Source organism: Leopardus geoffroyi, chromosome A1, assembly GCF_018350155.1.
Source record: "Leopardus geoffroyi isolate Oge1 chromosome A1, O.geoffroyi_Oge1_pat1.0, whole genome shotgun sequence".
Classification (NCBI taxonomy): Eukaryota; Metazoa; Chordata; class Mammalia; order Carnivora; family Felidae; genus Leopardus; species Leopardus geoffroyi.
Window position 1 is genome coordinate 132,632,632 of NC_059326.1, and position 23,759 is coordinate 132,656,390.

At 36.1% G+C, this 23,759-nt stretch overlaps 3 protein-coding genes across 12 annotated transcripts in view; 2 read left to right on the forward strand and 1 right to left on the reverse strand.

The window, feature by feature from the left end:
• Positions 1-2,199, reverse strand: part of TRIM23 (tripartite motif containing 23) — a 36,707-nt gene extending 34,508 nt beyond the window's left edge. For 2 of the 3 annotated variants that reach the window (XM_045494662.1, XM_045494671.1), the window contains exon 1: positions 2,051-2,198. In XM_045494662.1, the coding sequence (XP_045350618.1) occupies positions 2,051-2,197 (147 nt within the window). In that variant the 5' untranslated portion in view covers position 2,198. Of the gene's footprint in view, positions 1-2,050 lie in introns of all 3 variants that reach the window. The other variant, XM_045494652.1, reaches the window with a different exon arrangement.
• Positions 2,200-2,243: 44 nt separating this feature from the next.
• The window catches only part of TRAPPC13 (trafficking protein particle complex subunit 13), a 39,965-nt gene continuing 18,449 nt past the window's right edge, over positions 2,244-23,759 (forward strand). For 4 of the 8 annotated variants that reach the window (XM_045494686.1, XM_045494697.1, XM_045494714.1 and 1 more), the window contains exons 1-4: positions 2,571-2,945; positions 13,848-13,916; positions 14,431-14,530; positions 15,655-15,739. In XM_045494686.1, the coding sequence (XP_045350642.1) occupies positions 2,900-2,945; positions 13,848-13,916; positions 14,431-14,530; positions 15,655-15,739 (300 nt within the window). In that variant the 5' untranslated portion in view covers positions 2,571-2,899. Of the gene's footprint in view, positions 2,946-13,847; positions 13,917-14,430; positions 14,531-15,654; positions 15,740-23,759 lie in introns of all 8 variants that reach the window. The other 4 variants (XM_045494707.1, XM_045494725.1, XM_045494746.1 and 1 more) reach the window with 2 other exon arrangements.
• Positions 6,353-7,305, forward strand: SHLD3 (shieldin complex subunit 3). Its single transcript, XM_045494802.1, has one exon. It carries the CDS (start codon positions 6,468-6,470, stop codon positions 7,221-7,223), a length of 756 nt encoding a protein of 251 aa, XP_045350758.1. The 5' UTR covers positions 6,353-6,467; the 3' UTR covers positions 7,224-7,305.

Here is a 23,759-nt window from a genome sequence, read left to right on the forward strand (position 1 = left end):
TAGATAAGAGAAAAGCTCTTAATTTTATAAACTTCACAAATATGCCAAGGAGAGCTACAAACTTATCACATGTAAATAAAACTTTAATAAACCAGACCATATTTTAGAAGTGCTAAGGAGACTCACTCTTCAAAAGAAACTTTCCTGACTCCTTTTTCCTTTTTGAATGTGAATTTCAGAATGTTAGATTTTTGTCTTTTTCTAGTGAAAAAACCATGTCACTCTCAGCTTGTTCATTAAATAGGTCATTTTACATATTAGCATCATATACTTCAACTTTCAACTTCCAATGAATAATTTCTGCTTTCATCTATGAAAATGACAATGAGTTTGTTTTTGTTTTTTAAATTTATGCCACCATACTCCCTACAAATTACAGCATAAGGATCTTGCCAAAAAAGACTATTCTGCCGCAAAGCTCAGGCACATTTTACATATAAAGACAAAAATGTGGGGCGCCTGGGTGGGCCAGGCAGTTGGGTGCCTGACTTCAGGTCGGGTCATGATCTCAGTTTGTGAGTTTGAGCCTACCAGGCCTTGCTGTGCAGCCCGCTTCAGATCCTCTTTTTCCCTCTCTCTATGCCCCATCCCGCTCATGCTCTCTCAAAAAAATGAACGAACGTTTAAAAAAAAGATAAAGATGAACGAAGTGAAGCTCTAACATATTAAACTCTTTACTGTAACAAATTTGAATTATATCAGACTTTAGTATATTTTTGAGATTTTAAGGCAACTAAGTGTAACAAAGATAGATACAGCAATAATATCCATTCTAATTACAACTTACTGACTCAAGTTAATTCACAAAATTATCTTTAGGAATTCTCTACTTAGATAAAGCACAAATCAATAAATGCTCAACCATACAACATGCCTAACAGGGCTCCCTCTGTATCTCAGATACGCCGTGTACCTTCAGAATAACTTCACTGATATATAAAGGTCAGATGAATCAAAAGCCACCAACACTGATTGATAATATACTCGTAAGCAGAAATATATCATTTGTTGTCATCTAAACCCAACATTAGGTGCCTATTATCCAAGATCTTAAAAGAACTTCAGATATTATCTGGTATAGTAGTTCTCAACTCTACCTGCACATTAAAATCAATTCTGGAAATGTAAAAAAATATACTTATGTCAGGTTAATCAGAACTGGAGGAGGAAGTGTGCATAACTAGGGTATTTTTTTTTTAAATCCTGTTATTCTAATATGTAACCAGTAATGACAAATACCAATAACTGAGATTATAATAATCCTGAAAGTCTTCTACAAACGACTGAGATCAGTTCTCCCTTCCAAATCTTTCCATGACTTTATAGTGAAGGGGAAACGTGAATCCCACGTATTTCAATTGATGTTTTAGCAAATACATTTTGAAGTACTCAACCATGGTAGAATTTCAAACCTCAAACCATAGGCAATTGGTATACCTTAACGTTATTGCCCAACCATGCTGCTGCTGGGAGACTTCTCAAGTGTTGAAAGACTGTACTACCAAGAGAGGAGGGGGCAGATCAACCACTAACACACGCCTAGAATTAGTGTGATGATGAAAAACAGACTTTAAAGGCAGTCAACCCTGGCTCACTGTGTTAACCCAAACCTGAGTTTCCTCACCTGCAAAACGGTAATGATCATATACTTCATAGGTAGATTATTAACGAGCTACAATACTTAACATAGTACCTAGCGATAATAATGGTTCAATTTAGTAAAAAAAAAAGCTAATGCCTGTTGAACTTAACCAAAAGCAGAGGATCTAGGGAAAAGACCGGTCGAAGTCAGTCTCACAGGCCCATACGATCATTTTCACAAATATCCCCATCGGCGATGTCAAGTAAAGAACTGGTATTAACAGAAGACCAGGCAACTTCACGCCCGCAAAGAGAAAAGATCGCGGAGTGGGGAACAAGGCATGTAAAGCCGAGAGGGACGCAAAGGCCGCGCATCCTGCCCGAAGACGGCCGGGGCGTCGCCGCCAGAACTCAGGGATAAACCGAAGGGAGGCCGAAGGTGGAGAACGGAGCACGCAAAGTCCCTCACCTTCACCACGGCCGTACCCCGGCTGCCCTGACGGCCACTGTCTAGTCCCGCTCCAGGCTTGTTTACAACCAGAGTAGCCATCCTAGGAGGAGCGGTGCCGCAGAAGCAGCCGTCACCGCCTTCAACTAAGGGGCGGGGTAGGACCATCTACCCAGAAGCCTCGGCGCTCGCCGCTACCGCACAGGCGCAGTACGACGCCGGGCACGGCTGGGCTGACCTCAGAGCTCCTCCTGTCAGTCCCTAGCTCTTGGGAAGCCGATCCCTGTGTATGAACGGTTTGCTGTTTTTATTGCTGTTATTTAGGAGACTGAAGTATGGAAGGAATAAAATTAAAGAAAGAAAAAAGAAAGGATAAAACAAGAAGTAAAATTTTGGAGTGAAACTCCCGTTTTAGAAACGATCGCTTCCTAATTGCAGAATAGACGTGAGGACTTCGGGAGACTACATCTCCCTGCATGCAGTGCGGTTTTTGTTTAAACTACAAATCCCAGGATGCCACACTAGGTGTTTTTTTTGTTGTTTTTTTTTTCCCTCTACTCCGCCATGTAGTCATCTGTGGGGTTATGTACTGTCAGCGAGGAGTGGTTTCTGGAAGACGCTATGTGTGATTTGTGGCTGGAAAACAGAGAAGTATTTTATGTATAAATCGCTAAGAAATAAGAGATGGCTTTGGTGAAAAGAAGCCGTTGAGTACCTAAAGGACGTCGTAAGAAGAGAATTTAAGGCACTACCAGCAGAAACTGTTGGGAGTGCATTCGATCTTCCCGAACGTACGCTTTACTGTTTTCTTCCGGGCTGCTTTGAACCTACCCAGCTGCCGTAGGCAGTGGGTCGAAAGTGCCGTTCAAAATGGAAGTGAATCCCCCCAAACAGGAGCACCTGCTGGCCCTGAAAGGTAAACTTTCACGAACCTGACTCCGTTTAGTCTGTTTTCTGTTCTCTCGCTAGTTCTCGAAGCCTTTGCCACCTAGGCCTGGTCCCGGGGATGTAGGCCTCGTCCTTCGTAAACACCATTAGTTCCTGCATTCTTGCTGTGTCCTTCGGCGCCGAGAGGAAGGAAGCAATTTTTCTTCTTTGCTTTTTAGGTTTGAGAGACTTATGTTGCGTTCCTCTAGAATGTAGTAGATACCCGATAAATCACTCGTTGTGTTATATGCTGCTTGCAGTAACCAGACCATTTTTAGTCAGAGAAGCTAACGTCCCTAGAGCCTTGTGAGCCAAGATGATGTACAGTAGGCATCTCCGGTGATTTTTCCTTGTCTCTTGTGTCTTTGTGTAGCACTGACGAAGTTACCAGTCTTCAGTTTGATCAGCAAAATTAGTCTAGTTTTAGCAGTGCCAAGGGTTTTGAGATACATAGTACAACAATGTATAATTTAGATTTGCTATAACTTATTGCAGTTTACTTCAAAGTAGTGTGGATGTGGGAGAATTGATGTCAGCTTTCGTTTTCTGTACACAGCAGAAAATTTTGAGTAAGTTTGATGATGTAATTGTATTATTATTTAGGGAAAACGAACAGGGCAGAGTTTTCTGGAATTACTGTTTTCTGAAAACTTTTTATTTAAAATGCTTTCAGCTGTATTTCATCTGTTTTCTACTTCCCCAAACGCACTTATTTCTTGGATGCTCTACTGTGTGGTTTCCAATAACTTCTTGAACTGAGCTGAGAAGAGATTGGATAGACATTTGAATTCAGTTGAATTTCGTTTACCTTCTTTTGGCATCCATTTTGACGGACCATTATCTTGTACACAGTTATGATGTAGGCATTAAACATTCCAGAAGCTCAACAGTCTCATTTGTAACATAAAATCATATACTGATAGCTCGGTTTAATAAATCTATTTCGGGGCGCCTGGGTGGCGCAGTCGGTTAAGCCACTTCAGCCAGGTCACGATCTCGCAGTCCGGGAGTTCGGCCCCGCGTCAGGCTCTGGGCTGATGGCTCAGAGCCTGGAGCCTGTTTCCGATTCTGTGTCTCCCTCTCTCTCTGCCCCTCCCCCGTTCATGCTCTGTCTCTCTCTGTCCCAAAAATAAATAAACGTTGAAAAAAAAAATTAATAAATCTGTCTCTGACTATAGAGCTGAAAAACAACAATATTAATATAAATATATGACCTGTAAGCTGAGCCTGAGCAAATGAGTTACACTGAGATGGGTTCTTTCTGGAGAAAAAGGAAAAGAAACTGTCATGTTATTTCTTAATCCCATATCAAGTATGTAAATAGATATTAATATCTTTCAGAAATTTAAGAAACTTTCAAGATTTTAACAAGTCTAATTGTACTGATTGTTGGATGCCAAGTGTACCAACTTATATGATCATTTAAGTTCACTTTCTTATATATGTAAAAAAATGAGCTGTCACAACTTCATCATCCTCATAGTACAACATTGAATATTTTCAAACAAAAATAATTCTCAATGCAGTATCTTAAAGTGTGAAACTGTAAAGAAAAGGAAAGAAAAAAATAAAAGCATTATTGTTTTAAAAATATGCTATGTTTAGGGGAGCCTGGGTGGCTCAGGCAGTTAAGCTTCCGACTTTAGCTCAGGTCATGATCTCCAGGTCTCTGATTTCGAGCCCTGCGTCGGGCTCTGTGCTGACAGCTCAGATTCTGCGTCAGATTCTGCGTCAGATTCCGGACGTCTGCTTCAGATTCTGCCTCTCCCTCTCTCTCTGCCCCTCCCCTGCTCACACTGTGTCTCTCTCACTCTTAAAAATGGATAAATGTTAAAAAAAAAAAAAAATTAAGAATATGCTATGTTTAGGGGCGCTTGGGTGGCTCAGTCGTTTAAGTGACCAACTTCGGTTCAAGTCATGATCTCATGGTTCGAGTCCCACATGGGGTCTGTGCTGACAACTCGGAGCCTGGAGCCTGCTTCAGATTCTTTGTCTCCCTCTCTCGACCCCTCCCCTGGTCACAATCTGTCTCACTCTCTCTCAAAAATAAACATTAAAAAAAAAAAAAAAAAAAAGAGTATGCTATGTCTAGATTCATGTTAAGAATTATGGGTGTTAAGGATGACAGTCATTTATTGGGGCGCCTGGGTGGCGCAGTCGGTTAAGCGTCCGACTTCAGCCAGGTCACGATCTCGCGGTCTGTGAGTTCGAGCCCCGCGTTGGGCTCTGGGCTGATGGCTCAGAGCCTGGAGCCTGTTTCCGATTCTGTGTCTCCCTCTCTCTCTGCCCCTCCCCCGTTCATGCTCTGTCTCTCTCTGTCCCAAAAATAAATAAACGTTGAAAAAAAAAATTTAAAAAAAAAAAAAAAAAAGGATGACAGTCATTTATGAATTTAAGTTGTCAAATCAGTTAGTGGACATTAACAGGCGAAAAGAATCATGATGAAATTAATTACTTCTGACTCTTCAAAATTGGTGATCAAATGAGTATTATGACATCATGACAGGAGTCCCCACCTATGGCCATTCTAGTAATGGGAGAACCCCTTCAAGGAGTTCTCTAATGATTTGGGGAGAACCTCTCATTTTTTTTCTCCAGTAATTAGGATTTGAAAGAGCTTGCATTGTGGCTCATGCAACTTTGGAAGCCTAACTGTATGCTAGAACTTACTATCAGTGACCCAATTTGGGACAGCTTGAAGACTTCTTTGTTCTAAAAGGAAAAAAAAATATTAAGGTCTAGCCTTCTTGTTCCTCCTCTGAATTGGAATTCAGAAGCCATGGTACTAATGTCTTGATAGTGTGAAAGTGCCCCGTTTATACTAAGGACACATTTTAACAAGACCAGTTCCCAGCCTGGTTAAAATGCAAAATTTAACTATTTTCATGTTATTGGTGCTTAGTATTGGGGATGAAAATCGTTAAGTAGTGTATCTATGTATTTGGTAGAATTCATATCATTTTAAAGTATAAAATCTATTTTTTTCAATGCATCAAAAATCACAATGATTTTCATTTTCCTCAATGTCTCAAAGTTTTAAGTATTATTACATTTTTGTTCTCTTCAAATGAATAAAATATCCTAGTAATCACCTATTTACCCTTTGTTTCTGCTATAGTCTTAAGATTATTACCTAATATATTAATGACAATACTTACAAATATTTACATGTTGATCTAAATGTGTTGACTACTAGCAGTTTGAGGCTTACCAGGCATTTAATCCAGATCCCTTATTTTGGTTAGACAGAGGGTTTCCAATTTTGTGGATTCCATTCACATTTACCAACAACACTTGGTAAAATATATTGGGATTGGTTTTTGTTTTTTCTTTTCTCCCGATTTGTGTGTAGGTTATCCCTACCATATCTTATTCTTTGCAATACTTCCGCTTTAGGTCCTGATTCCCTCTGATTTGGAAAGAAAGTCTTGTAATTATAAATTACATTCTAGCGCTGAGGAGCACATCTAAGAAATTTTCTCTTCATTAAGAGTGACTGGATTACTGCAGAATGACTACAGAAGTAATATTACATTATCGACCATATGAGAATGATCCCACACAACTGTCAAAAATTGCAGAGAAAGCACTTCAAGACTTTCCTACACGTCCACTATCAAGATTTATTCCTTGGTTTTCTCATGATGGGTCCAAACTTCCACTCAAACCTAAAAGATCACCACCTGTGATTTCTGAAGAGGCAGCTGAAGATGTGAAACTGTACTTAACCATTTCAGAACATGATGTTAAATCACAAAGTTATGATTGCACAATAGATCTTTTGGAATTTCAACCTAATTTAAAAAAAGAAAAGCACTTAATCCAGTCACGCACACTGAATGAACAGACTAATTCTGGAAATCTAGATAAGCAATCAGAAAAGGGAAGACAGCATAAGAAGAGGTTTTGGAGTGTTTCACTTCCCAACAGTAATTGCACTGAAAATATTTTTCCTTTGTCTAAAAAATTGCAAGATAGTTTAAAGGCACTGAATTTGCATTCACTTTATAGGGCAAGATGGACTATAGAGCACACTATTTGTAATAACCAAACTCTGGAAGACATTTGGGCAAAACTCAATCAAATTATCAGGCACAATGAACTTCCATCTTGTAATGCTACAATTCAGAGACACTTAGACCAAATATGGGTGTTCTGTGATATTATGTACTGTGAATATGTGGGAAATCTTCTTAAAGGTAGATTAGCTCTTACTGGGAAAATGAATTTATGTGTACGTAAATATGGTGTTATTTTTAGTATGTAATGAATTCCACTGATTGTGAAAGAGAAGAATATCCTGAATGAACTGTGATCTGAAATCAATAAATTTTTTATGAGTTTTTAAATTTTTGATGACTTAATTTTTTTATTTGACCCTTCAGTCATATAGCCTATTCATTCTTAATATTGTAAAAAATTGTGTGGTAATATGTATAGTTTGTTCCCTAGAAGTAAATGACTATCAGGTGAGTTCCTAGGCATGTCTGTTAACTCAAGAACAATGTATACAGGAAGGTGAATCTATGACAGCATTTGATAAAATACTAACAGCATTTACTCTAAGAAATGGTAGCAGTACCATAATTTTATTTTTCCCTGACAAGTTGTCTACCTTTAGATAAATGTTAACTCAAATTCAGTGGAAAAAAGTGGACTATCATATGAATTTAACTTCTTTTGCCAACTTAGCAAATGACTAAAGACCGTTTTTCTTGAGAATTTCTAAGATGAGCTCCTGCATAATGATTAACTTTAATATAATGTGCTCAGAATGCCCAGCATTTCACTTCACAAACTTGAAATCATTCAGGGACTAGATAGGCAAGACTGTAGAATATGGTTAAGGACTCTGAACTGTAAGAAGATTCTAATTTAATTTTTTTAAGTTCTTTCCAAGCAAAATGTATATATACAAGTTGAACTTGGCCCAGTTCATTAGTTTGTAACCTCAAACCTATCTTTTTCATAATTTATTGAAAATTTCTAAAAGTTATTTATAAGATAATAGATGAAACCCGAATTTCATAAGTAAATCAAGGGTCTGTGTGAGTTCCAATGAGGATGGCTCTATACATGACACTATTTGCTGTGTACAGTGAATATTTGGCTTGGCACTGGGCTGAAAGTCACATACTCTTTTTGGCCTCCTCAATTTTTGACTAAGAACCTGATCTAACATTCAGAGCTGAATGTAAGACTATCATTTAATTACCTTTTTTTTCCTTTAGCTGGTTGGTTTTATTTTTTAAATTCCACCTAGGAGTTCCTCGACAGTTTTTTTAACGTTTATTTATTTATGAGAGAGAGAGAGTGTGTGAGAGAACACAAGCAAGGGAGGGGCAGAAAGAGAGGGAGACACAGAATCCAAAGCAGGCTCCAGGCTCTGAGCTGTCAACGCAGAGCTTGAGGTGGGGCTCGAACCCACAACCATGAGATGAGCCAAAGTCAGATGTTTAACCAACTGAGCCACCCAGGCACTCCGTCTGCCAGTTTGTTTGTTTTTTAAGCCTTGCTTTTATTGGTATTTGCTCTTTTCCAGCCAACATTATGTGTAATTTTTGAGGTTCATTAATTTGTTATAAGACAGGAAATATTGCATTTTAAGTCTGTATTTGATAGGGGCATACTTTGGATCTTCCTTCAAATAATGAGATAGTTTTATATTACTAACAGGGCTTTCCCAGTTTGTGTTTAATAATCTGCATTATAATGAACTGTGCTTTATAGTAGTTTTCTTTGAGTCCATAAAATGATAGTGTTTCTTACCCACTGCTATCCCCACCTCCACCCCTGCTGATTTTTACCCTCTTTGAAAATATGAAGAAAACATATTTTAAAAGGTTTCTTTTTTTAAATTTTTATTTATTTTTGATAGGGAGAGCATGTGGGCAAGTTGGGGAGGGGCAGAGAAAGGGGCACAGAGATCTGGAGCGGGCTGTGTGCTGTCTGCAGACAGCCAGATACGGGGCTCGCTCTCAGGAGCTGTGAGATGATGACCTGAACCAAAGTCGGACACTTAACTCGCTGAGCCACTCAGGGGATCCTGAAGAAAATATATTTTTAATACCAGTTTGGGAACTTTTTATTTTTAATAGAGGGTTGTTTTTTTACCAACCCCCTTATTGTCTCATACCATAAAAATCATAGAATCAGCAAAAACTAGCCTCAATAAGACTTTGATACACAATGGAAATTTGAGCATATAATAAGCAAATAAGTTGGCTACATGTTTGGGTGAACTCAAAGACACTTTCTGTAATTTTTTTTTTTTTCTCTTTAATGTTTATTTTTGAGAGAGAGAGAGACAGAATTGGAAGCAGCTCCAGACTCTGAGGTGTCAGCACAAAGCCTGATACGGGGATTGAACTCACAGACCAAGAGATGATGCCTTGAGCCAAAGTTGGATGCTTAAATGACTGAGCCACCCAGAAGCCCCTATAATTTTTAATTTAAATTCCAATTAGTTACCATACATGTAATATTAGTTTCAGGTGTACGAAAGAGTGGTTCAATACTTCCATACAATACCTAGTGCTCAATACACCAGGTGCACTCTTTCATCCTTTTCATGTATTTAACCCATGCTCCCACCCACCTCCTCTCTAGTAACCATTAATTTGTTCTCTATACAGGTCTGTTTAGTGGTTTTTCTCTTTTTTTTCCTTTTGCTTGTTTGTTTTGTTTTTTAAATTCCACATATGAGTGAAATCATGTGTTTTCAAGGACACTTTTAAAAGTGTTTCAAGATTTGAGAGTGTATTTTGTCTTAAGATTTACCTTCTTCTGAAATGAAAAAAAAAATGGGGAATAAAGACCACTTGGTGTTAAAAGTGAGCTTAGAGGGTATCCTGGGTGGCTTAGTTGGTTAAGTGTTTGACTTCAGCTCAGGTCATGATCTCATGGCTTGTGGGTTTGAGCCAACAGTCGGGCTCTTTGCTGATGGTATGGAGCCTGTTTGGGATTCTCTCTTCCCCGCTCTCTGTTCTTCCTCCAGTTGTGCTTTCTCTCTCAAAATAAATAAATGAATAAATATAAAAAGTGAGCTTAGAGTGTTAGATATTTAGATTGTGAAAAACTGTATATATCATTTTTACAACCCTTTTATATCCCCTTCAGGTTGTGCATAATTTAAATCTGCTTTCCTAATTAAAAATGAACTGAAGAGCTTTCCCCATGAGATCAGGAACACGACAGGGATATCCACTGTCACCATTGTTGATTAACATAGTGTTGGAAATCCTAGCATCAGCAGACAGCAAAATGAAGTAAAAGGCATCCAAATTGGCAAAGAAGAAGTCAAACTTATACTTTTTGCAGATGACATGATACTCTACATGGAAAACCCAAAAGACCCCACCAAAAAGCCGCTAGAACTGATACATGAATTCAGCAAAGTTGCAGGTTACAAAATCAATGTACAGAAAATTGGTTGCATTTCTATACACCAATAATAAAGCAACAGAAAGAGAAATCAAGAAATCGATCCCATTTGCAATTGCACAAAGAACCATATAATACCTAGGAATAAACCTAACCAAAGATGTTAAAGATCTGTATGCTGAAAACTATAGAAAACTTATGAAAGAAATTGAAGAAGACATAAAGAAATGGAAAAACTTTTCTTACTCATGAATTGGAAGAACAAATATTGTTAAAATGTCAGTAGTACCCAAAGCAATCTACAGTGCAGTCCCAATCAAAATTGTACCAGCATTCTTCTCAGACCTAGAACAGACAATCCTAAAATTTGTATGGAACCACAAAAGACCCTAAATAGCCAAAAAAGTTGGCTTTTTAGAAAGTTAGAAATGGCTACCTGAACACTTCCCATGCCAGGTCAGTGATCTTTACCTGTTAAATATTCTGCTTGATATATAGTCCTGTTTTGAATTCCCATAAGATGTTTCTAGTAAGGCCTTACATTCTGGGTTTATGACCCTAAGCTTATAATTAATCATACAGAGAATTATTTTTTAATGTTTATTTATTTATGTTGAGCGAGTGAGAAAGCAGGAGAGGGGCAGAGAGAGAGAGAGAGAGAGAAAGAATCCCAAGCAGACTCTGTGCAGCACAGAGCCTGATGTGGAGCTCTGTCTCATAAACCCTGAGATTTTGACCTAAACCAAAACCAACAGTCCTCTAATCAACTGAGCCACCCAATGCCCCCAGATAATTATTTTTGAATCAAGTGAATTTACCTGAGCTCAAATCTAATTCTGCCACCTGATATGTAGTCTTTTTTAAAAATTTATAAACATATATATGTGTGTGTGTATGTGTATATATATGTGTGTATATGTATATATATGTGTATATATATATGTATATATACAAATATATACGTGTGTATATATATATGTATACATATATATATTTTGAGAGCACATGAGGAAGAGGGAGAGGGAGAATCTTAAGCAGGTTCCAGCCCAGGGTAGAGCCTGATGCAGGACTCCATCTCAAGACCTTGAGCGGAAATCAAATGTTCAATGCTTAACTGAGGCACCCAGGTGCCCCTATATAATCTTTTATAGGCAAATTATCCTCTGGAAGCATTATTCTTATGTATAAAAGGTGGACAGTGGTACCAAATTTGTAGTCCTGAGACTTGAATGTGTGATATTTAGCACAGTCTAGCACTAGTAAATGCTCATTAAATATTAGCTTTGCAAGTGATTTCAGAAATTTTAAGGCTAACATCTGTTGCCTATATCAGCAGCTATCTATTTATGATTTTACTTTATTTTATTTTATTTTATTTTATTTTATTTATTTTTAATGTTTATTGATTTTTGAGACAGAGAGAGACAGACCATACACAGGGGTGGGTCAGAGAGAGAGAAGGAGACACAGAATATGAAACAGGCTCCAGGCTCTGAGCTGTCAGCACAGAGCCTGATGCGGGGCTCGAACCCACGAACTGCGAGATCATGACCTGAGCCAAAGTCGGACGCCTAACCCACTGAGCCACCCAGGCGCCCCACTTTATTTTATTGTTAATTTTATTTTGTTTTTACTTTACTTAAGTAAGCTCTACACCCAGCATGGGGCTTGAACTTAGAACCCTGAGACCGAGAGCTACATGTTCTACCGACTGAGCCAGCCAGGCACCTCTCAAAAGCCATCTATTTAATATAACGTTTAGTGCCCTTGGTTCATGAAACTTACATCTTCAAAATACCATTTACTTGAGGATTTGGATGAGTTGCTAATTCTTTCATTTGGCAAAGATCTATTAAATATACTAGGTGCCAGAACCTATGTCAAGCAACAAAGCCACAAAACTAAACATAATACATAAGAGCCTAAACCTCATGGACTTTGGATCATAGTGTTGTAAATAAGTACATATATCAGTCCATGATGAATACAAGGAGCTATGAAAGAAGTAGGTGAGCTGTTATTTCTTTTTTGAAAAGATGATGTGTAAGCTGAGACCAAGATGAGAAAGGTGTTAAATTTAATATGAATGATATAACTAGTTAGTAGTTAGGTGATACATGTTTACATATGCTAATGAATACCACTTATACTGTGAATAACCATTTAGGTCAATAGTCTAAAGTTTTGGGGGTTTGATTTGAATGAACATTTTTTTTTAGAGTTTATTTTGAAAGAGAGAGAGACAGAGAGAGAGCATGAGCAGGGGAGGGGCAGAAAAGGAAAGAGAAAATCTCAAGCAGGCTCTGCACTGTCAATGCAGAGCCTGACAGGGGGCTTGAACCCACAAACCATGGGATAGATCATGACCAGAGCCAAAACTAAGAGTTGGACACTTAACCAACTGAGTCACTTAGGTACCCCTGCATTTTCTGAAATATTTTACAAGTTTGTATGATTTTTAATGTTATATTTTGGTCTTTATTTTGATGTGATCAAATGTCAGTCATTAGAAATAATTGAAAAAGATTTTCAGTAGTTAGCATGTTTCAATAGTTTCAATAGTTAGGATGTCCTATCCACACTAAACTAAATTACATAAATTTTCCCTTTTTGTGCTTAATTTTTGCCTGTTAACTATTTGATATGTAGGCATTTTACTTGATATTTGAAATGAATTTGTATATTAATTTTTTAAATTTTTTCTAGATAGCTAAACAGTTCTAGCAGTTTATAATGTTGATTTCTTTGGCTGCATCCTAATCTTTTTTTTTAAACTAATATATCTGTATAGTCTTACATTAATAAACCAATTAATTGATTTTAGACTTAAATGTTTTAATATATGCTAAATCCAGTTCTTCCTCATTTTTTCCCATTAATTTCCTTAGCTTATTTTTACTTGTTTTTCTAAACTTAGACACATTCTTTTATGTCCCAAGAACAAATCTTAGTTTTAATTGGAATTTTAAAGAGCTATAGGTTAAGTGATACCTTTGTAATTTCTGTATAGAAAAATATTACTTACAGGTCCACTTATTGAACTTCCAGTGGCCAGTGATTAAAACTGAGAGAGAAAGCTCACAAAGATTCTTTTGGTATAAAATTATGGTTTGATGTTCAAAGTGGTGCATCAAAACTTTTTTCTCTGTAAGGCTGATATTTTGTTCACAGTGAAGTCGCTCAGGATATTTTTTAAAGTCTTGTTCTCATATACCTTAAGCTTTAAAATTCCTTTATTTTCCACTTTTTCTATTATGTGGTATATTACATTTACAGTTTTATAATGAGCTTGTAAATAAATCATGTAAGATTTTTTGTTATAAATTACTATTTTAGTAATATTTAATAATAGTTTAGTGTTATTTGGGGAAGTACATAATATTATATTTAGGAAGCTTTTAGGTTATATTTCATGTTAGTATAGAATTGAAATATACTCTCAACTTGGGAATACTGGCCCAAAGCAATATTAATATTTTTCTTTCTTCTTTTTTTTTTTAATTCACAGTGATGCGGTTAACTAAACCTACTTTATTCACCAATATTCCAGTAACATGTGAAGAAAAGGACTTACCTGGTATGCTTTGTTCTGTTTGCGCCTAGGGAAAAGTTGAAGCCTGGACTGCCTGTATTACCTAGCAATAAGCATAATCTTGCCAGTCTCATGCTCTTTGCTGCATTCTTTATTGTCTGGTTTTATATGATGTGAGTGGTGGCTTTCTAAGTGGTAGGTCTCACTCATAATTTCTTAGCCAAGAGACTGTTGCTATCCTATGGCAACAAGAGGAGTATATTCATAGTCATGATATTAAAATTTTATTTATCCTCAAATGTTCCATCAACATGTGTATTAGCATTCCCTTTATTTAAAATTATTGGAGTTATGTATATTTTATATTTCATGACCTTCATTTTCCTTTCTTTCTGAAGTGTTCATTCTCTGTGAAAGTAGAATTTTTTGGCTCACATTTGTTGTAGTGAAGGTTACAAACTAAATTTTTTTTAATTAAATATTTCTCCCAGCTATTTCTTTAATGGAAGTAAAACTCACAACATAGATGTTAGAATTTTCTGTTTTTCTCTTTCTATAGGAGATCTCTTTAACCAACTCATGAGAGATGATCCTTCAACCGTAAATGGTGCAGAAATTTTAATGTTGGGAGAAATGTTGACTTTACCACAGAATTTTGGGTAAGAATGATAACATTGACATAAAGCATGCAACGGTACTTCAAAGCCATTACAAATTATGTTTTCATAAAATAACTATGGAATGGAAAAATACTCCTGTACATTTAAGTGGTGTAAAAAAAAAAAAAAGAAGTTTTACCAAAATTACACTATATGATTCGGGGCGGTTTTTACTTAAAAAAAAAAGAAAGAAAGAAAGAAAAGAAACCTACCAAAATATGAATAGGGGTTTCTAGGATGATAAAATTTTAACTTTCTTCTTTAGATCTTACTGTATTTTTTAATGACCATGTATTCCTTTTATTTTAACTGACTTAATCTAAATGTCTTTCAGAAGCAACTTTTTATTCACTTACACAGCTCTTTCCCAGCATAAGTTATCAGACTTATCTTTTTATTAGGAACTCTCAATTTTTATTCCTTCTTACTGCTAGCTCTTCTCTTATTCTAGTTTATTAATGAGGTAGAAGCTTCTGGTTTCACTGTGTTTGCAACTGAGAGTATTTAAGACCACATGGAATTTTTCAGGTTTTTAAAAAAAGGTTTACAGAATGTGACTAGTGTCTTGAAAGCTTGGAAATATATTCATATAAAAAATTCATGTAAAATATTTTTGTATTTTTTTGTAATACATATTTATAAACATGTATTTTTATAAAATATACTTCAATAAAAGCATAAGGTAAATCCAGTAATCATTATTTGTATTAGAACAACTTAGAAAAGTAAAACAAATTGGTAAAAAATACTGATATCAATTACTTGGGTCTCCTCTAGATTCAGGGAATAAGTTATTTCAAAAATTGTCTTTTTCTAGTATCTTAAGTAATTAGTCAAAAGACCTTTAACATGGATCTGATTTTAGTGGCTTATATCTGAGGAAACTGGCTGTGCAGTAGTTGAGGGCTAGATATATATCATGTTTTATAGAATAAGTCAGTATTTTGAATTGTACTGGGTAATGAATGAGCTAAGGTACACAAAGGAATGCTGAAGCGGTATTTCAACTGATCTCTATCCTTTAGTAAATTCTTCTCCATTTAAAGTTCTCAGTGGTGTTCAAGTAGAATATTTGTGTTAAAACTCGAATGCATTTCTGCCTAAAAGTTTATTTTATTTCGCAGGAATATATTTTTGGGAGAGACCTTTTCCAGTTATATCAGCGTTCATAATGATAGCAATCAAGTTGTTAAAGATATATTAGTAAAAGTAAGTGGCATTCTTGTTTGGGATATATATATTTTTTTAGCTTGTTAATTTCTATTCTTATGTTTCTGAAACTTCATTCAAATGCATTTGATACTGGACTTCTTAATTGTCATTAACAACAAGCATTAACTGAACTCCTAAAGCTTTAAGATACTATGCTAAGCACAGAATCATTTTTCCTTGTCCTCCAAGGTTTGATAGCTTGGGTGAGAAAATGTACCAGTCACGGATTTAAATTTTTGTTAATAATTTGTAATAAACAGAATAAAATTTGAAAGAGGAGGACAAATCACAGAGGATTGCATCAATCACAAAGGCCTATTGGAAGAGAAGGAACACAACAGGATCTTTAAAGAATGGTGGGATTTAGAGAAAAAGAGGGACATAATAATCAGGAGCAGAGGCATAGGAATCCATAATGTGTTCTTGTAGCAGTGAACAGAATTCACTTGATAGAAGTAGGTAATGTTAGGGGGGCCTGGGTGGCTCAGTCAGTTAAGCATCCAACTTTGGCTCAGGTCATGTTCTCACCGTTGGTTAGTTCAAGTCCCACATCGGGCTCTGTGCTATCAGTGCTGAGCCTGCTTCCAATCCTCTGTCCTCCTCTCTCTGTGTCCCTTTACCTGCTCACTCTCTCTTTCTCACAAATAAAAAAAAAAAAATAAAAAAAAAAAAAAAAAAAAAAGAAGAAGAAGAAGAAGAAGAAATAGGTAAAGTTATAGAGATGTGTAGTAGCCATAAAGTGGAGTATCTTGAAAGGTTATAGCTGAAGGTTTTAGCCTTTTTTTTCTTTTTTAAATTTAAGACAGTGGGCAGTCAGCAAAGGTATTCACACTGTGTTGGAAGATTGATATGAAAGCATTATATGGGATAGTTTATAGCAAATACACCAGTTAGAAGATTGTTACATTAGTTTAGAGATCAAGGGATAGGTGAGGCACCTGAGTGGCTCAGTTGGTTAAGCGTCTGACTTCGGCTCAGGCCATGATCTCATGGTTCACTGGTTTGAGTCATGCATCAGGCTCTGTGCTAACAGCCCAGAGCCTGGAGCCTGCTTCAGATTCTTTGTCTCCCTCTCTATTTGTCCCTCCCCCATTCATGCTCTGTCTGTCAGAAATAAATAAAACACTAAAAAAAATTTTTTTTAATAAAAAGAAGTCAAGAGGTAGACTATGGTAACTCAAACAATCCGAAATTTATTCAGAAAGAGAAAGGACATAAAGTAAAAATTTACTGTAGGTCAGAGAGAAGGCACCAAAGCTGTCTTCACATGGTGAGTTTAGATTACTAGAGCATTGCCAAAAGGGAAGTCCCATGAAAATGAGCTTGAAATGGCTCCTGTGTGGTTCAGTCGGTTGAGTGTTTGACTTTAGCTGAGGTCATGATCCCCAGGGTTTGTGAGTTTGAGCCCCACATCGGGCTCCCTGCTGTCAGCACGGAGACCTTTGGATCCTCTATCCCCCTCTCTTTCTGCTCCTCCCCCACTTACGCTCTCTCTTTCAAAAATAAACATTAAAAAATATGAGCTTGAAAATATCAGCAAGTATTAGAATTGAAAAGGTCCTCGGAGAGCCAATAATGCCAAATTTCATATATTACCCAACTTCCAGAAACCGGATGCAAAATGTATGTTTGTTATACTATGAATGGAGTTTCTGCCTTTTATTAGGTCGGGTTGGCAGACTATATAGCATATTGGCCAAATTTGGTCTCTTGCCTGTTGTTATGGGGCCTTTGTACTAGGAATGGTTTCTTCATTCTCAAATGATTGAAAAGAAACAATCTTACTTTGTTAGGTGAAAATTATATGAAATTCAAATGTCAGTCTCCATGAATAAAATTTTATTGGCACCCAGCCACAGTCATTCATTTATGTGTCATCTGTGGCACATTTCAAGCTACAACTGGGGAGTTCTAAAGTCTAAAGTATTTGGTATCTGAGCTTTAAAGAAAAGGTTTGCCTGCTTCTACATTTATTATGAAAAGGTCTGACTCTGAGAACTTTGAGAATATACACTTTTTTCCTGGCATTTCAGTAAAGGATGAATTTATTTTCATAAGGTGAGTGAATCAGCAAATGCATATGATTTAAGTTAATATTGAAAAGAACAAGCAATATAATAGCATACTTACTGTAAAATATGTATTTATATTTCTGTTGGCTTTATTCAATTTTAATTTCCATAAAGATAGGGGTGTTTAATAATAATAGTAGCTAATGTTTATTGAACAGTGCAGTGCCCACCCAAGAGTTATCTTAGTTTCTCAGGTAAGACATTAAGATTCACGATATGCACAGAAGCCATTTTTGACTTAAAAATAACTTAAGAGGATACAGGTCAGGAAGCACAGCAAAATATTCACCTATATTTTCATTTTTATGTTGTCTATTAAATTTTAGGTGTCGTATTTTGGTTGCTTAATAAAAGATTTAGATAATTTTCTTTCATTTTCAGTGCCTTGGAGCAATATATTTGGAGCATTTAGACCATCTGGTTTTTGTAGGGTGTATAGAATTCTGTGAAATCTTATGGACTTGTGTGTCTTATAGGGGAAGTTTCTTGATAGCATTTGCACTTTCATTCCTGTGATCAGTTTGTTTAAGCTTTTTATGTCTAATGTTATATAACAGTTTGTGAGACTGTTTCATTATAGGAAATGATTCACTTGAGGTAGATTTTCAAATTTATTTGCATACAGGTCTGCAAAGTAGTCTCTTAAAAATTTCTTCTCTTTTGGTGTTACTTTCCCCTGGTTATTCCTTATTTTATATAATTTTGCTTCCTTTATTTTTTCCTCTTGATTAAACTAGCTCATGGTTCATATATTTTAATTTTTTTTCAAAAAAGGGATTTTTGTTATTTCTATTTAATGTTTTTTCTCTACCTCATTGATTTTTGCTTTTAATGAGCTCCGTTCTTGTGCTTCTGATTATTTACCTTGTTCTTTTCTAGCTTTTCATCTAGGGGTTTAATTTTTAAGTTTTTATTCTTTTATTTCTGTTGATAAAAGTGAATTTTCTTCTGATTGACTGCTTTAAATATATCCTGCAGATTCTGATATGTAGCGTTTTCATTATGATTATTTTTAAAGAATTCTATCATTTTATTTGTATTTCCTCTTTTACCCAAGAGTTGTTTAATAGGTTTTTCAGATATTAAACTGTTGTTTAATAGGCTTTTTTGTTCTCTAATGTTAATGATCTGTAGTTTAATTGCATCATAATCAGTTTTGTTATTGTTTTATTCCAGTAGAACTTGTTAATGTTTTCTTCGTGACCTAATATTAATTTTTAATGAATATCGTATATGTATTTGAGAAGAAGGTGTATTTTCTATTATCCATGGTAAAGTTAGATATGTACTGTTGGTGTTGTTAGGTCTCCTGTACCTTTACTTCCCCCCCCTTTTTTTTTTTTTTTTTTTTTGGTCAGCTTGATCTTATACTGAAAGTGACATGTTAATCTCATATTGTTAATGTGTTTCTATTTATATCTTTTATACTTTTTACTTTATAAAGGCAATGCTGTTTGGTTCATAGGTATTTATACTTATTCTTCGTTTTGAATTGCAGCTTATAGCACTAAAAGTTTCCTCCTTTGCCATGCTTTTTGGCCTGTATCTTAGTTGTGGTGTCTATATCCCTATCCCTGTTTTGTTACTGTTTCCATTTGACTGAAGTGCTTTTGTCCATCTTTTTAATTTTAGCCTTTAGCAATTATTTTTATTTATGTCTCTTTTATACAACATATAATTGGGTCATTGTGAGCTGTATGGGATTTTTTATTAGATGAATTAAGTGCACTCACATGTATGTATAAGTTTATGTGCTTGATTTACAATGTTACATTATTTTCTATTTAAATATTAAGTGTATTATATTCTAACTGCTATGGGTTTTTTCTTCACACAATGTGTTTCATTATTTTCAAATAATTTTTGTATATAGGAAGGTTTTTATTTTTGTTTTAGTTTTTGCCTTTATATTTATGCCTTTTATGATATTTCCCCTTACCTGTTTCTTACTTAACTGCTTACTGTAAAGCTTTTAGTCTTTAATATCATCCTTTATCTCTTACCTATTGCTTATACCACTTTCCTTTTTCCCTTTCTCATCTCTTCCCATTTTTATTTGCATATTGATTGGACAGAGATTTCTCAAGTAGATTGCTCAGGACATGCTTGTGGGTATAATATTCTCTGAGCCTTTACATGTTCAAAAATGGTTCTATACTTGGGGTGCCTGGGTAGCTCAGTTGGTTAAGCATCTGAGTTTGCTCAAGTCATGATCTCACAGTTTGTGAGTTCGAGCCCCGCGTCGGGCTCTGTGCTGATGGCTTGGAGCCTGGAGCCTGCTTCAGATTCTGTGTCTCCCTCTCTCTGCCCCTCACCTGCTCACACTCTGTCTCTTTCTCTCAAAACTAAATAAACATTAAAAAAAATAATTAAAAAATGGTTCTATACTTGAAGGACAGTTTGGCTGGATATAAAATCCTTTGTTTACATTTTCTTTGTGTTTTCTGAAAATGCTACTCCTTTGTTACTTAGCTATACATGTTGTGGGTTTTTTTTCTCTTTTTAAATGTTTATTTTTATTTTTGAGAGAAAGTGTGAGCGGGGGTGGGGCAGAGAGAGAGAGGGAGACAAAGGATCCCAACCAGGCTCTACACTGACAACAACAAGCCCAATTCAGGGCTCAAACTCACAAACCACAAGATCATGACCTGAGCCAAAGTCAGACACTCAGCTGAGCCACCCAGGTACCCCTGTATATGTTATTTTTGAGGGGACTAATGCCAGTCTAATTTTTTTGCTTTTTAAGTTATTTGATAATTTTTTCCTGGTGGCCCTGGGGATTTTTTTTCTGTATGTTTTAGAATTGGTCTTTTGATATAATATCTCTGATACCAAGTGGACTCTTTCAAAATGTAGATTTAGATCTGTTATTGCTAGAAAGTTTTCATGGATTATATTTTAATAGTTTTATTCCATTATTTCCTTTGGCATATCACATTTTTAATATGATTTGTATCTTTTCTATGTTTATCTTTCCTGAATTCAATCAACTATTTATATTCTTCTCTAAAAAAAGTTTAGCCCCACACTAAAGCAACAACAGTAACAAAACAACAAACCAAAAAATGTTTAGCCTTAGTTTTAAAATTTCTCATTTCTGGAGTGCCTGGGTGGCTGAGCAAGTTAAGCAGCCAACTCTTGATTTTGGCTCAGGTCATAATGTCACAGTTGTGAGTTCAAGCCCTGCATTAAGCTTTGTGCTCACAGTGTGGAGCCTGCTTCCAATTCTCTGTCTACCTCAATCTGCCCCTCCCCACTCTCAAAAATAAATAAACATTAAAAAACTTTTTCAAAGTTCTCATTCCAGGTGTTTTTTCATATTTCAAAAATTTTTTGAGAGTATTTAATTCACTTTGAGTGTTTTACAGTTTTCTTCTGCTTCACTATTGGTTTTGTGCGGCATTTTTTATCAGTGAATTATTTCATTTCTTATCTTTCTTCTTTTTACAATATTTTTGTATAGATGAAGACAATTGGTGGCTTTTGATTCTGTGAAATGCAGTTTGGGTGCTTTGATATTCCTTATTCAAAAACACACTCTTAAAGCAGTGGGAGCAAAGTATGGTTTCTTTATAGGGTAGATTTTGGTAGAGTAAGAAAGGGTTGTGTGTTCTCACATTTTCGCTTTTCATATGAATTGTAGTGTCCTAAATTTTTCTTCCTCACTGCACAGTTTCCAAAAAGCGTCTCTCTTTTTTTAACTCTTTTTCTCCTGAAGTGTTTTCTTTCCAAGAGTGTCTCTTCACAAACATGGTTAAGACCCTTTCCTGAAGACTGTGCTCTCATCTTCCAAAAATGCTATTTATTTCTCAGTACTTTCACACTTAGAATAGACTTTGTCTTTCTGGAAATGGTTTAGATCATCTCTACTCTTCTCTCTATTCTTAGCTGTCTCTTCAGCTCAACTTTTCCTGGACTTTTCTTAATCTTTGCAAAGGCTCATGGCAAGAGTGTGAGAAACAGCTTGTAAAAATTTGGTATGTGTATACTTATAGGTAATTTGAAGTTTGGACTTTTGCTGCCTTCTGATTATACAAACACAAGGTTTAATATAGATTTATTTGCTTTTGTTGTGTGTTTTGTTTCTGTTTTGAGGATGACTTGAGAAGTTCACAATTACACTGCTGCTATTACCTCAGCTACCCAGAATTCTACCCTCAAAGGTTTAACTTTTTTTTAAGGTTATTCATTTCTTTTTGAGAGAGAGACAGAGAGCATGAGCAGGGGAGGGGCAGAGAGAGAGGGAGAAAATCCAAAGCAGGCTCCACACTGTCAGGAAAGAGCCCCACTCAATGTGGGGCTGGAATTTACAGACTGTGAAATTGTGAGCTGAGCCAAAGTCAGATGCTTAACTGACTGAGCCACCCAGGTGCCTCAAAGCTTTAATTTTGTATAGCTCTTCAATTTTGGAATCCTGGAAAAGAGACTGTGAATCTGTACTTTTTTTATTCTTTTACTATCAGCTTAGTGTTGTTTTTGAGGATAAATATGCTTATAATAATCTAACATGTTTAACTAGAAACCACTAGGGTTTTTTGTTTTTGTTTTTTTTTTGGGGGGGAGGCAAGTGAGTAAGGGGCAAAGAGAGAGAGAGAAACGGAGAGAGAGAAGCAGGCCTCATCTCAAGCAGAACTTGAACTCATGAACCCTGAGATCATGACCTGAGCCAAAGTCAGATGCTTGACCAACTGAGCCATAAGTTTTTTGAGTTTTTTTTAAATGTTTATCTTGAGAGAGAGAAAGCATGTGCATGAGTGGAGAAGGGAGAGAGAGAATCCCACAGAGCACAGAGCCCGACATGGGCCTTAATCCCACAAACCGTGAGTGAGATCATGACTTGAGCCAAAATCAAAAGTCACATGCCTAACCAACTGAGTCACCCAGGCACCCCTATTTGTTTGGTTTTTAATTGATAAAAAAAAAAAAAATTCCGTGTCTGAAAACTTTAGCATGTTACATAAAAAAAATAGTGTTCTATAAACAAAAACAATGTACTTAGTGTACTATAAACGAAAATAATAGATAACCTTTATGGTCTATACCAGTAGTTTATTAATATCATCTGGAGGGCTTGTTAAAATGCTGATTGCTGAGGCTTATTCCCAGAGTTTCTGATTTGATCAGCTGAAATGGTGCCCAAGAATTTCTATTTCTAACATGTTCCAGGTACGTTCCTAGTTGCTAGAGTTATAGCAGGAAACAGACAAGGCCTCTATTCTCTTGAAGCTTATTCTAGATCTTTGAAATTTTTTTCTCTCTTCCTGAATATAAATCCCTTAATTATACCAAACTCTTTCTTTTTTTTTTTATTGAAAAAAAATTTTTTTACTGTTCATTTATTTTTGAGAGAGGGAGAGAGAGTGTGTGAACGGGGCGGGGGGGGGGGGAAGGAGGGGAGCAGAGAGAGGGAGACAGAGGATCCAAAGCGAGCTCTGTGCTGACAGCAAGGAGCCCCATGCAGGGCTCAAACCCATGAATCATAGATCATGACCTGAGCTGAAGTCGAATGTTTAACCAATTGAGCCAACCACACACGCCCCCCAAACTCTTTCTTAATGGCCTCTGAAGACTTACCTGAAGTGCTTCCTTCTCTCCTCACCTTCCCCTTGGCCTGTTCAAATTCTACTCATCCAAAACCCAATTTGCAGCATAGGGCCTATCCTGCATTTTAAATTGTATTCTCCTACCCCAAGCCAGCCTTCCATTTCTTCTATTATTTTCCCCAAACATTTCAATTCAGCAGGGGCAGGGATTTTGGTCTGTTTTGTTTACTGATGTTTCTCCAGCTCCTGGAGAAGTCTTGGCAGAGAGAATAAGGAAATAAATGTTTGGTGCAGCACTATTTATAATAGTGAAAAAGGAGAAAGATAAAAATGTTCAGCCATATATAAATTAACACTGTTATTATGATTAATGTTTACAAAATGACACACAGGAAAACATAT

Bases quoted from the DNA above. Each gene is read 5' to 3' on its own strand.
- SHLD3 (XM_045494802.1), top strand. From the start codon at position 6,468: ATGACTACAGAAGTAATATTACATTATCGACCATATGAGAATGATCCC.